Source organism: Pinus tabuliformis, chromosome 4_2 (assembly GCF_031772625.1).
Source record: "Pinus tabuliformis cultivar Carrire ecotype Pingquan chromosome 4_2, CPIR1, whole genome shotgun sequence".
In the NCBI taxonomy this organism is placed as follows: Eukaryota; Viridiplantae; Streptophyta; class Pinopsida; order Pinales; family Pinaceae; genus Pinus; species Pinus tabuliformis.
In genome coordinates, this window is record NC_142304.1 from 413,869,234 (window position 1) to 413,881,805 (window position 12,572).

A 12,572-nucleotide genomic window follows, 5' to 3' on the forward strand; every position below is an offset into this window, starting at 1 on the left:
CATAATTTTACCAATGTTTTGTGTCACCCACATAGTTTTCATCTATGTATTGAGCATCACCATTAGAAGGACATAAACACATCATGACAAGACACACTAGTAGCACATAGAAATAATCAAATTATTCATCAAAAATAAAACTCAAGGTAGTAAGAATGTAAACAGGGACAAATGTAACTAACATGTCTAAAAACTTATGCACTTACCGAGTGATGGAGGTCTTCCGGCAAAGTGAAGTGAGCCCAATGTTGTGGACTCCGAGAAGGCCATAAAAAGCATACGTCCATCAGGTCCCCAAGTTGCACTCTGTCAGAGACGTATTGACAACATTTTAAATCAGAGGTTGGAAATTGTGTAGGATACTTGACAGATATGAAGTAAAGATTGTTCTATATTATCAAGTTATCAACAGCTGTTCATTAGCTAGAAAACATCCACATAATATTGATCAAGAGTTGAAACGCAGAAAGATAAACATATGGTTTATTGATTTTGTGTTTAATATATTATTCTATTAATATTATGTACATTACAGTCTACAAAACAGAAAACTTTGATACATAGACACGCATGTTTTACTATAACATTTTAATGTGACATGTAACTCTTCATTTTCATAAAATTATAAAATTCATCTCCTAGATGAAACTGCTCTAAAATATTATATTCCTCATCTTTTCTTGGATCTATTAATCCAAGACAGCATGGTCAGGGTGTTTTAGAATGTAACTAAGTTCTGTCTTCATAATTGTATCAAAATGAATTTTATGTAAAGGCAAAAAGAAGAAAAAGAAAAATTGATTTTCAAGCATGGGTTTCATGCTCAAGAGATTATTATTTTATTAGTTAAGCATGTTCTTCATGCTTCTAGGATTTGATGAGTCAAAGAGTCAAAGTCCTATTTGGAATTATTGTAAAGAGAAAGGAAAAAAGAATTTTTAAAGATGTATTTTGGGTAAAAATCCCCTCTAGAAGTCAAGTCGGCCCTGCCTGTCATGTAGGCTCTGCCCCAAAGGACATGTCTATTCACACCCCTCTGGACAGTATAAATAGCGGGTGAGTTCGAGCTTATTTGCACACATAATTCGCACAAGTTCTGAAATATCGCAGGAAGAAGGACGGCTGAAATCTGAAATTGAAGGAGGAGCTTTCTTGAAGTCTGATTTGTGAAAGTTCTGCCTTGATGTATCTCTTATTGAAGATATGATGTTGCATATGTTGTTGCTCTCTTACTGTTGATGGATTTGCAACACAGAATGAGGGTTTGACTTGGCTTCTAGAGGGTTGAAGGGTCTTGGATATCTCATTTGATCTGATTCTATAAGAAGACAATTTTCTAGGTTTCCCCTTGGAGGGGTTTTGCCCTGGCTTGGAGCCTATATCTTGTGTTCTTTGTGTTCTTGTGATCTTCATGTTTTTACATTTGGTATATTAGAATAATACTATTCAGTGTTTAATGCTCATTCTTAGTAGTTGTTGCTATTTTTATCTTTTTAGCAGTTTCTTAGATGAAACTGGTTGTTTCTATTTCCTAATAGAAACTTGATGTTTCTATTACTGTAAATATCTCTGTATTACTTATTGAGCTTCATTTTGCTCATGTAAATCAATTCAATTAATTCATTGATTATGGTATCAAAACACAGGTATCTTTTGAAATAATTTTTTTTTCATTGCTGAAAAAAACAAAAAAAAAAATCTGTGGCTTATTTGGAAATTGCTCTTGGAATCTGATTTTTTTCTAGAAGACTCTCTTCATCATCGTTCGCCATAAAGCTGGAACTTCATCGAAGTCTGGTTACTTTTTAGACCACGCGGGTACGATCACCGGCGCGGAACGGTGACACATCCGGGCAGAACCCGAATACCCTTCTGAACTCCTCGGCTCAACAGAGACTCCAGTCGGGATCATTCTCGCCGTAGTCACGCTGGCAGGACTTCTGCTGATTTGAATCGATGGGTGCAATCGCCAAATCGTTGCCCAGAATCAATTGCCAAGCCGACAAATCTCTTCGTGCAAGAGCTCGATCAGTGCATTTGCGTTTATTAGTTAAGGGAAGGTGAAAGTGTTGCAGCTCGTGTGCTTGAGAATCTTGGAGTTGACCCCAGCAATATTCGTACGCAGGTAAATCATTGGCAGAGGCAGTGGGTTTGTTGCTGTGGAGATTTCGTTCACCCCAAGAGCAAAGCGTGTGATGGAACTTTTACTTGACGCAGCTCGACAACTTGGACACAACGGCATGTGTCTTTCATATCCGCCACTGGAATACTCTGTGATAGCAGACGTCCGAGGATCGAAACCAGCGCTACCATTCTCTTTTGCAGGTTTGCGCTGATGAGAAAGCCGTGGCAGAAGGCAAACTAATTCATGCTCACATCATACAGTTCTCATCTCAGGCGTACGCTACAGTCCATGAAACTGAATTTGTTTTGGGCATTTGGTTAAAAGCTCTGCGAGAATCTTGCCAGAACTGCCTTCACACACGCACGGATGTCAGCCTTGAGATTTGGGTAGCCAGGAATCCAGCGGTGGACAGCACGACCAGAAATCATCTGTGTCATTTAGTAGACCCGAGAGCTTCATTTGTTGAAAAAAAATTTCAGATTACAGATTTGATGTGGGTTTCGTAATATATCAACTGGGTAGTCATCAGAATTTTCTAGGTACATTGTTTTTTGTGCCTCGATTTTCAAGTCAGTGGATTTAAATTTTGTTTCCAGCGCCTATCAGTTTTTTGTCCGGATCAGCCAGCATCAGTATTAAAATCCGTACCAGACTCCTTTATTATTTTCTTGAGAAACGTGCAGATGGCCTCACTAACCAATCTAATGTTGGAAGGAAATCAGCGTTTTAATGGCAACAATTATAACATCTGGAAACAGAGAATGTTGACCATTTTTTAATATAGGCGTCTTGACCAACTCGTTCTGAACAAAGAGCTTTGTCTTGGTACAGCTGGTACCGATCAAGATAAGTTTGATGATCGAAATTGAGAGGTTGTTATGCTTCTCCAACTCTCTGTGATTGATGATCAGTTACCGCAGATTCCTTCCGGCAAGATTGTTGCCGAAATCTGGCAACATTTGAAGGAATTGCACGAGACATCCGACAAGAGCAGAGCTTTCTTTCTCAAGAATCAGTTGTTCTCCATCATGATGGACGGACATATATCTTTACAGGAACATCTTAACAGGATTAAAGACATTCGAGATCAACTCGAAGCCATTGGTCGAACCATGGAGGAAGAAGATATGGTACTCATCACTCTAAAAAGTCTAACAAAATCTTATGAACACTTCATAGAAACACTCAACATTACCACCACAAATGTTGATCTGAAGTTTCCAGAGTTATGCACCAAACTCCTTCAGTAGGATCGTTGGAAACAACAGTTTGGTAGTGGTGCTTCAACAGCCTCCTCAGAAAATGCTTTTGCTGCCAAATATCAGTCCTCTCAGTCCTTTCAGCAGAAAGGTTCTTCTCAGCTTTTTGATCCTACTAGGAAGAAAAGTGTGCAGTGTAATTACTGTCACAAGTTCGGCCACATGAAGAAAGATTGCCGACAGAGGATTGCTTCTGAACAGAAGAAACAGGGAGGGCCCCATCAGACAGAGAATGCTGCAGAACATTCCGAGCAGACAGAATCCGCCTTTTACGCCTTTATGGCTAAAAGGTCTTCAGATCATGTCCCGTCTTCTGCCTGGTATATTGACTCTGGTGCATCACGCCATTTCTCTCATAGGCATGACTGGTTTATTGACTTCTCACCTTTCAATGATTCTGTGGTATTCGGTGGAGGTGAAAAGTACACAGTGGTTGGCAGAGGTACAATTCAAATCCAGTCTGGTGGGCGCACACTCATCTTCCTGAATGTGTACTATGTTCCTGGTATGGAAATTAATCTGTTGTCTGTCAGCCAGATTATGAGGAACTCTCCTCAGCTTGATGTAGTGTTCAGTGCGCACAAGTGCTCCATTATCGACAGGGAAACTAGTCTTATAGTTGTTGTTGGCCTAGAGGATCATGGTCTATACAGGCTTCTTGACACTGGTGATTCTCCAGAAGTGGTTCTAGCAGCTCATGTTTCTCCAATCAGCACTCTATGTCATCAGCGATATGGGCATCTAAACATGCAGTATCTCTCTCAACTCTCTCAGGAGGGACTTGTGTCAGGGTTACCTGATATTCAGACTCAGCAATTGGGAGTATGCAGCACCTGTCAAGCTGGCAAGCAACATCGGTCTTCATTCAAGGATGGAGAATCTTGGCACGCATCTAAGGTACTCCAGTTAATTCATGCTGATATTTGTGGTCCTATGAATACATCTTCTATTACTGCTTGCAAATATTTTTTGCTTCTTGTAGATGATTTCAGTAGAAAGATGTGGGTGTATTTTCTAAAATATAAATCTGATGCATTTAGTACCCTTCAAAAGTTTAAAACCTTAGTTGAAAAAGAGTCTCGCTGTAATATCATGACTCTTAGGACAGATAACGGGGGGGAATTTTGTTCTTCTACTTTTTCCAACTTCTGTGATACTCATGGCATCAAACGCCAGTTAACTACACCCTACACTCCTCAGCAGAACAGTGTTGTTGAACACCGCAACCATACGGTTGTTGAAATGGCTCGTTCCATGTTACAACACAGGAGTGTTCCGAACAAATTCTGGGCTGAAGCAGTATTTACTGTTGTCTATCTTCTTAACCGATCACCTACTCAGGCTGTTAAGGGGAAGACTCCCGAAGAGGTTTGGTCTGGCCGTAAGCCTAAGATCAGTCACCTCAAAGTATTTGGCTCAGTTGCATATGTTTGGATTCCAGCTGCTAAGCGCTCTAAGTTGGATTCCAAAAGCCAGAAACTCATGATGACCGGGTACAGTGATCACCACAAGGCCTATAGGCTGATAGATATAGCCACTGGTCGTCTTAGCTTCAGTCGAGATGTAGTATTTGATGAAGACAGAGGATTATTTCAGTCCTCTTCTTCTGAGCAGTGTTCTGAGGATCAGCCTCACCGTGTTCTTCTTCCAGTAGGTCCACTTGATGGGAGGGATGATGCAGCATTAGTCTTTGATAATACACTACCTGAGCTTCCTCCGGAAAATAACCCTCCTCTTGTTGCTCCTATTGTTCTTGAGCCTTCTCCACCTCCTCCTGATATTGGTTCCTCTACTCTTCGGCCTAAATGGTGGGCTAAAACCATTGGTGATCTCCGGGATAATGAGCTCCTTGAAGGTATAACTTCTAGACATAAGAGCAAACAGCAGTCTACAATAAATTTTGCTCTTATGGCTAACCTACACAGTATTTTTGAGCCTCAAACCTATTCAAAGGCTAAGGGTACCTCTGAGTGGGAACTGGCTATGGAAGCTGAATTCCAGAGTCTTCAGAAGAATCACACGTGGATCCTTTCTGATCTTCCTGCAGGGAAAAAGCCCATCAGCTGCAAACGGATGTATAAAGTGAAATACAAAGCTGACAGAACCCTAGACAAGTATAAAGCTCGTCTTGTGGCTCGAGGGTTCTCACAAAAGGAAGGCATCGACTATGAGGAGACCTTTGCTCCTACAGTCAAGATGAGTACCATACGGCTTGTCCTTGCACTAGCAGCTTAGTTCAATTGGAAAGTTCATCAGATGGATGTAAAGAGTGCTTTCCTAAATGGTGACTTACAGGAAGAAGTCTACATGACACAGCCTCCAAGATTCAAGGTTGCCGATCAAGAACAGAAAGTGTGTAGATTAGTTAAAGCACTCTGTGGATTGAAACAAGCTCCTCGGGCTTGGTACATGAAAATTGATCAGTACCTGACAGATCATGGCTTTCAGCGAAGCCCATCTGATGCAAACCTGTATATCAAGCATACTGGTGATGATATTTTGTTTGTGGTTGTCTATGTGGATGACCTTATCATTACTGGCAGTTCTGCACATTTGATCCATGGGATCAAACAAGACTTATGCAGCACCTTTGATATGAAAGACTTGGGACTTCTTCATTACTGTCTGGGGGTTGAAGTCTGGCAGACTGAGAACAACATCTTTCTCTCTCAGTCCAAGTATGCCAAAAATCTTGTGGACAGGTTCAGAATGCAAGATTGCAAACCGGCCACGTCTCCTATGGAACCAGGGCTCAAACTTTCAGCTCAGTCATCCTCCCCCCTTGTGGATGAAACTTTATTCAGGCAATTAGTGGGCAGCCTCATCTACCTTACTGCCACTAGACCTGACATCAGTTTTGCAGTGAGCTACATTTCCCGCTTCATGTCAGCTCCTAAAGCTGATCATTGGATAGGAGCAAAGCGTGTGCTACAATATGTGCGTGGCACTCCTGATTATGGACTCCTATACACTCGAAGTTCCGATCCTATACTCAGTGGTTACACAGATTCTGACTGGGCCGGTTCGATTGATGACCGTTAATCTACAGCTGGGTATGTGTTTAGTCTAGGATCTGGCGCTGTCACATGGACTAGTAAGAAACAGCAGGCAGTGGCTCTCTCCTCAACAGAAGCAGAGTATCGGGGAGCAGTTAAGGCATCCTGTGAGGCAGTCTGGCTTCGACGTATGCTTGCGAATATGCATGTTTCCTAGACAGGTCCTACTCCCTTGTTTTGTGATAATCAGGGAATGCTCAAACTTGCCAAGAATCCAGTCTTTCATGAACGAACAAAGCATGTGGAAACCCATTGCCACTACATTCGCCAGCTTGTTGAAGACGGATCCGTTCAATTGCGATATGTTCCCACAACGGAGCAGCCCGCAGACATCTTCACCAAGCCTCTTGGTCCTGATAAGTTTGTAAAATTCAGAGGGTCTATTGGTGTTGTAAATAGATTGAGCATTAAGGGAGGGTATTAGAATAATATTATTCAGTGTTTAATGCTCATTCTTAGTAGTTGTTGCTATTTTTATATTTTTAGCAGTTTCTTAGATGAAACTAGTTGTTTCTATTTCCTCATAGAAACTTGATGTTTCTATTATTGTAAATATCTTTGTATTACTTATTGAGCTTCATTTTGCTCATGTAAATCAATTCAATTAATTCATTGATTACGGTAATTGCTTGATAAAAGAAGAAAAACATAATAAAATAATGCCAACAAATTCACAAGTAATTATCAAAAAAAGGAGAAATTACATTAATCTTGTAGCCTCCTTGTTTCTCCAACATGGTTTCAAAGCTAACGCTGAAGGATGACGTTGTGAAGATCACTCTTTGTTGGCATTTTTGATGGAGATCATTTTCGTAAATTCAAAATCTGAATTTGACAGATCAACATCTACTCTCTGCCTGGTATCCAAGCTAAAGAAAATAGATGATCTCTGAAATATTGAATACTACGTTAACCCTAGAAATTATTGCAAATCAAAACTAAGAAATCCACTAAAAGTCTATGGTAATGCTAAGAAGCTCGCACTTGTTTTCTGGATGGCTCATGTTACATTACCATAGCTTATATTTTTTACAATGACTCGCATGAATTAAACGTTGACATTTTGTGGCAAGTGACACAATGGCTGGCTCATTTGATATTACACTCTGGCTCGTTCCTATGGTCACATGATAAATTCATGTATGATATGAACAATTTGTATGTATGATTCCAATGGCTCGGATCAACAGTAGCTCGTATGTTTTCCAGAGGCTCACATTTTCAAAAGCCCGCAATACAGCGACTCGCATTCACAATTTCTCATTGTTGGAAAAGGGATGATCTTTGTATAGTTGGCATGGCATGCATACGTGGCCCACACATCTCTATGTTGACTCGCATTCATTTATGATATGGTTCCCTATCTCTATGAGTGGCTGAGTATGTATGACAATGATAATGATACTTGATAACAAGGATCTATGTAGAGTGACCTTACCACATTTTTATGATATAGTGATCTTGCACTTATGATACATAATAGCAGTAACATTGATGTTTGAATATAGTTGTAACGCGGTCACATCATCATTTGGCATATGAACAGCAATATCGAACAACATTGATATTAGTATATATAAAATTGTTGCGTAAGAATGGTTCATTGACTAATGGTTTGTTGTGATGCCTTCTAAAAGGAACTCGTGATCACATAATCATGTGGCTCATCGACTATGGATCGTTTCTTCTGAAATTCGTGTTTGAAGTGGCTCGCACTATTACTCAGAAACTCGACTTCTATGGATATGGCATTACATGTTTATGCACAAGTGATCCCATGCCCTGTAGCTTGCATGGTTTGATATACTCTGAGTGATAGGTAAAACCGACCTGTAGATCGCATGCATACTTTTGTGTTTTTAACTTTAAGTATGAACAATGACAATGACTTGAAAGCATGTACAGTGACTTAGTCAACAATGACCTATGTATTGGATTAATAGACAAAGCTAGCAGCTCAACATAGGAAAAGTTGAGGCACCTGTATTGAAGATAAAACACTTGAAGAAGTGTTGACAGGTGAAAAAGGATCGGATCTTAGCAAAGAAGAAGGTATGGTAAGTATTGCAGAGGTATGTACAATTTTTATGTGCATTTCATGTTATGTGGTCAGCATAAATATTAGTGACCGTGGCATGGTAGAATTTGATAATATGCTAGGTCTTAATGATATTGTTAGGGTTTTTGCAGTGTAATAGTAATGCATTGATAACTGTGAAGGATCTAGGGTTTTTGTATAGAATTTGCAATTTCTAACAAGCCCTTGTACACCTTAAAATTCTAGGGGTATGCAGCTAACTTTATTGTGTAATTGTAGAACTTTACAATTTGTAAGTAACAGGTCTTGGCATCTAGGGTTTGTAAACCCTTGCAAAGTGTGAAATAAAAGGAGAAACCCTACAAATGGAAACCCTAACTGATTGTTTCCAATGTGAAAGGAAAAAGGACCTAGTTCTTAAGCATGGTAGGTACTACGTCATGTTGATATGAAGACCTTGTATGATGAAAAATGGTTCAAGTATTTGGTTGAATGTGAAGATTAGTTTATAAGATCTAGTAATGAAATGCATTGAGGTTTTGTAGCATACTTATAGAAGTTCTACAAAGAACATAGGGTTTGTAGGTTTTTATAGTTTTTGATATCTAGGGTTTGTAGACCCTAGATGAGACTTGAATTGAAAAATCCTAAGGAAATCCTACCTAATTGTTCCCTCTTTAGGAATCCCTAGCCCTTGTGAAATGGTATCTAGGGTTTTCAAGGCTAAATGATCTAGGGTATGTATTAAACCCTAGCAAAACTTGGATTAAGATGAATCCTAGAGCTTGAAGACAAAACTCTAGTAATGGGTGTTTTCGTTAAAAGTAAAAACCCTAATAAGGGTTAGGTCAAGAAGTTTCTAGGGTCTATATCCAAAACCCTAGAAATACACTTTTAAGAAATCATAAAATAATCCTAGATTGACCAGATTGATATTATGCTTGTCTTTGTATATCTTGCTTGGTTGTACTTGCTGGTGAAAATTGTGGCTACATAATGAAGGCCATCAAAATTATGAAAGCAAGATGAGAAGGATGGAAAAGCAAGACTTGTAATGACTCCTTCATAATGATGAGCATGACGAAAAGAGGGAACTGAGAGGGCCCTGATGATATTGAAACTTCCAACTAATGAGTTCATTCCTGGAACACATTAATGGTTAAAAGTTGAAGCAGAACCTTGCTGCAGTATGAAGATAAAACATGCAAAAAAAATTTGACTTTAGAGGGAGCAAGTAATAGGAATTTGACACGACACTCTGACTAGAGGATGTTATAATTTGGAAATTTTGATATCGATGATCTGCTTGGGATATGACTTGGCTCCCTGGTAAGGCATATTGAAAAAGGCTAGAAGGAGAGTTTGCTTGATGATGTTGTACCTACAACTGTGTGGTTTGATCACGGAACACATGGATCGTGTTCATAGCACTTTTGATTGCTTGGACAAAGCATGAGAACAAAATTAAAATTGGAAAGTTGATATGACTCTTTGTAGAGTATGAGGCAGAACTTTGTAGAAGACATGTGCCAACAGTTGTGAAGAAGTTTTGGTTCCTTGAAAAAGTTTAATGAACCAATTGATGATAAAATTAATTAATGATTGACTAAGATCTAGAAAGATCGAAGTCTGATATGTTATGGTGCTATGAGGAGCCATGAAGTGAAGCCCTGTCATGAAGATAAAGTATGAAATACTTTGGACGAAGCCCAAGCTTGGTGTAAAGAAGTCCTGCAACGACAACTATATCTCAATGGAAGAACAAGTAGTTGATGTTTTGATGATGTATGAAACCAACTAAGGATTGTGATGATGTTTCCCTAATTGAGAAGGAGTAAGAAATCTCCTTCATGTTTGAGAAGGAATAAGAAATCTCCTTCATGTTTGAGAAGGAGTAAGAACTTATTCCCTGATCTAGAGGGAATGAGGATATCCTCCCTGGGTTGAGAGGGAGTGATGATGGACATTATGTTCTCTTGGGTTGAGAGGGAGTGATGATGGATATTATATTCTCTTCTTCATGTGTCATGCACTAGGCCAGGACTAACAGTCGTATGTCTAGTGAAGGCTATGAAAGGAGAATGGGCTCTGGAGGATTGGATAAGCATCAGAGACTAGTACTCCTTGAGGATTGGGAATCCAAGATAGGAAGTAGTCTCGTGGACCGACACTCTTTGAGGATTGGACAAGGTATCCAAGACAAGAGTGGTCGAAGAGGGTTGATATTCTTTGAGAATTGGGAATCCAAGATAAGAATAGTCCTGGAAGGACATACCTAGTGAACATTCAGATGCGGTATGTGCCTTGAGAGGTAATGTGGTGTCTCACATAAAGCCTTAGAGCATTGTGATATGATCTAGTGGACAGATAGAGCTTGTTAGTCAAGGCCTTGCTATGTTGAAAATGTTGGTTATGATGTTGATGCCTAATGATGGTTTATCAATTCGACTCTTCTTATGAGAATATTTCAGTTTGAGGGTATCCTTATACCGAATGTACAATTATGAATACTTCCCTAGTTAAGAGGGAGTGTTGGAGAATGTAACTAAGTTTGGTCTTCATAATTGTATCAAAATGAATTTTATGTAAAAGCAAAAAGAAGAAAAAGAAAAATTGATTTTCAAGCATGGGTTTCATGCTCAAGAAATTATTATTTTATTAGTTAAGCATGTTCTTCATGCTTCTAGGATTTGATGAGTCAAAGAGTCAAAGTCCTATTTGGACCTATTGTAAAGAAAAAAGAAAAAGAATTTTTAAATATGTATTTTGGGTAAAAATTGTTGATTTTGGGAAGCATCGGATGTGCTCTAGCTGCGAAATTTTGTGGAGGGGCTATAACACATGAGATCTCCAAGACCAGAAATCGTTTGGAGAAATTCCACCTAGATGAGGAGTTATTAAAATAATTAATATTTTTAATGTGTTCCTAAGTCTAAACTTAGTAAATATATTATTAAAGATTTTTTTTGGCAGCGCGCGCCTGCTGCTCCAGCCTGCAACAGCCTGCGGCTCCAGCCTGCCCAAACCCTCGCGCTCCCGCCCTTAGCGTTCCCCTGCCGTTCCAATGGAGGGCAGCGGGGATCCGGATCCGCCCCGAGAACCGCCGGAGGTGCTGGCCTTTCGTTCAATGATTGCAGCTGGATCAAAGCGGCCGCCCTCAGGAATGCAGAAGAAATTCGTGAAAAAACTGGATTCGATCCCTTCAGTGGCTCTACCTGAACAAGAAACTTGCAAAGCCGCAATGAATCTCACGGAAAGAGGCCTAATAGGCCAGTTCACAGGCCTCTGGCCATCTCCTAAATCGGTAGAGGACTGGACACAAAGGAACTGGAAGCCCCTCATCAAAGAAGGAGTTAAGAGCTATTTCGTAGGTAAGGGTTTCTTCGTGTTTGTCTTTGAAAACCCTGATGACAAAGGATTGATATTTAGGAATGGACCGTATTTTATGGGGCCTCAGGGTCTATATTTGAATAAATGGGCACCAGATTTTGACCCCACTCAGGACATCCCTTCAGCAGTTCCGGTCTGGGTCAGATTGCCCCATTTGCCATTGCATTGCTGGAATCAAAAATCTTTTCAAATCATAGGCAACGCCCTTGGAAAATATATAGATCAGGCAGCGAGGAAAGACCAATACTCGTGTGCACGGATCTGCGTAGAAGTGGACTTAGAGGAAGGGTTACCGGAGGCTATCAAGCTTACAGTAGCTGGGTGGTCGTACGTTCAGGAACTGGATTACGAACAGTTGCCCTTTAAATGCAGACATTGTCACAGCCATGGCCACTTTGCAAAGAACTGCAAGAAGAGAGCAGAGGAGCAAGCAGAAAAACAGAACGGGGAACAATGGACCCTTGTTCAGAAGAATGCACCCTCCAAAAAAAAAGGAAACGGTAAAGGCCCAACGGAAGAAGTCCCCAGCTCCAGTAAAGCCAATCAAGAAACAGAAGTAAACCCTAAAGATGCAGAAAAGGATCAGGCCAATCAAACCATCCTAAGTCAAGAGAATGAAGAACAAGAGGACACATCTATTCCTAACAAGGAGGTAGAAGAAGTAATACAGAGGGAGATCAATATGGGCAGCCCATTGAACCCTA

The 12,572-nt window shown here is 40.0% G+C and overlaps 1 protein-coding gene across 1 annotated transcript in view; it reads right to left on the reverse strand.

Moving 5' to 3' along the window:
- Positions 1–12,572, reverse strand: part of LOC149169708 (Transducin/WD40 repeat-like superfamily protein) — a 233,819-nt gene that overhangs the window by 52,596 nt on the left and 168,651 nt on the right. The window contains exon 10 of the mRNA XM_089428776.1: positions 207–306. Within this exon, the coding sequence (XP_089284902.1) occupies positions 207–306 (100 nt within the window). The remainder of the gene's footprint in view (positions 1–206; positions 307–12,572) is intronic.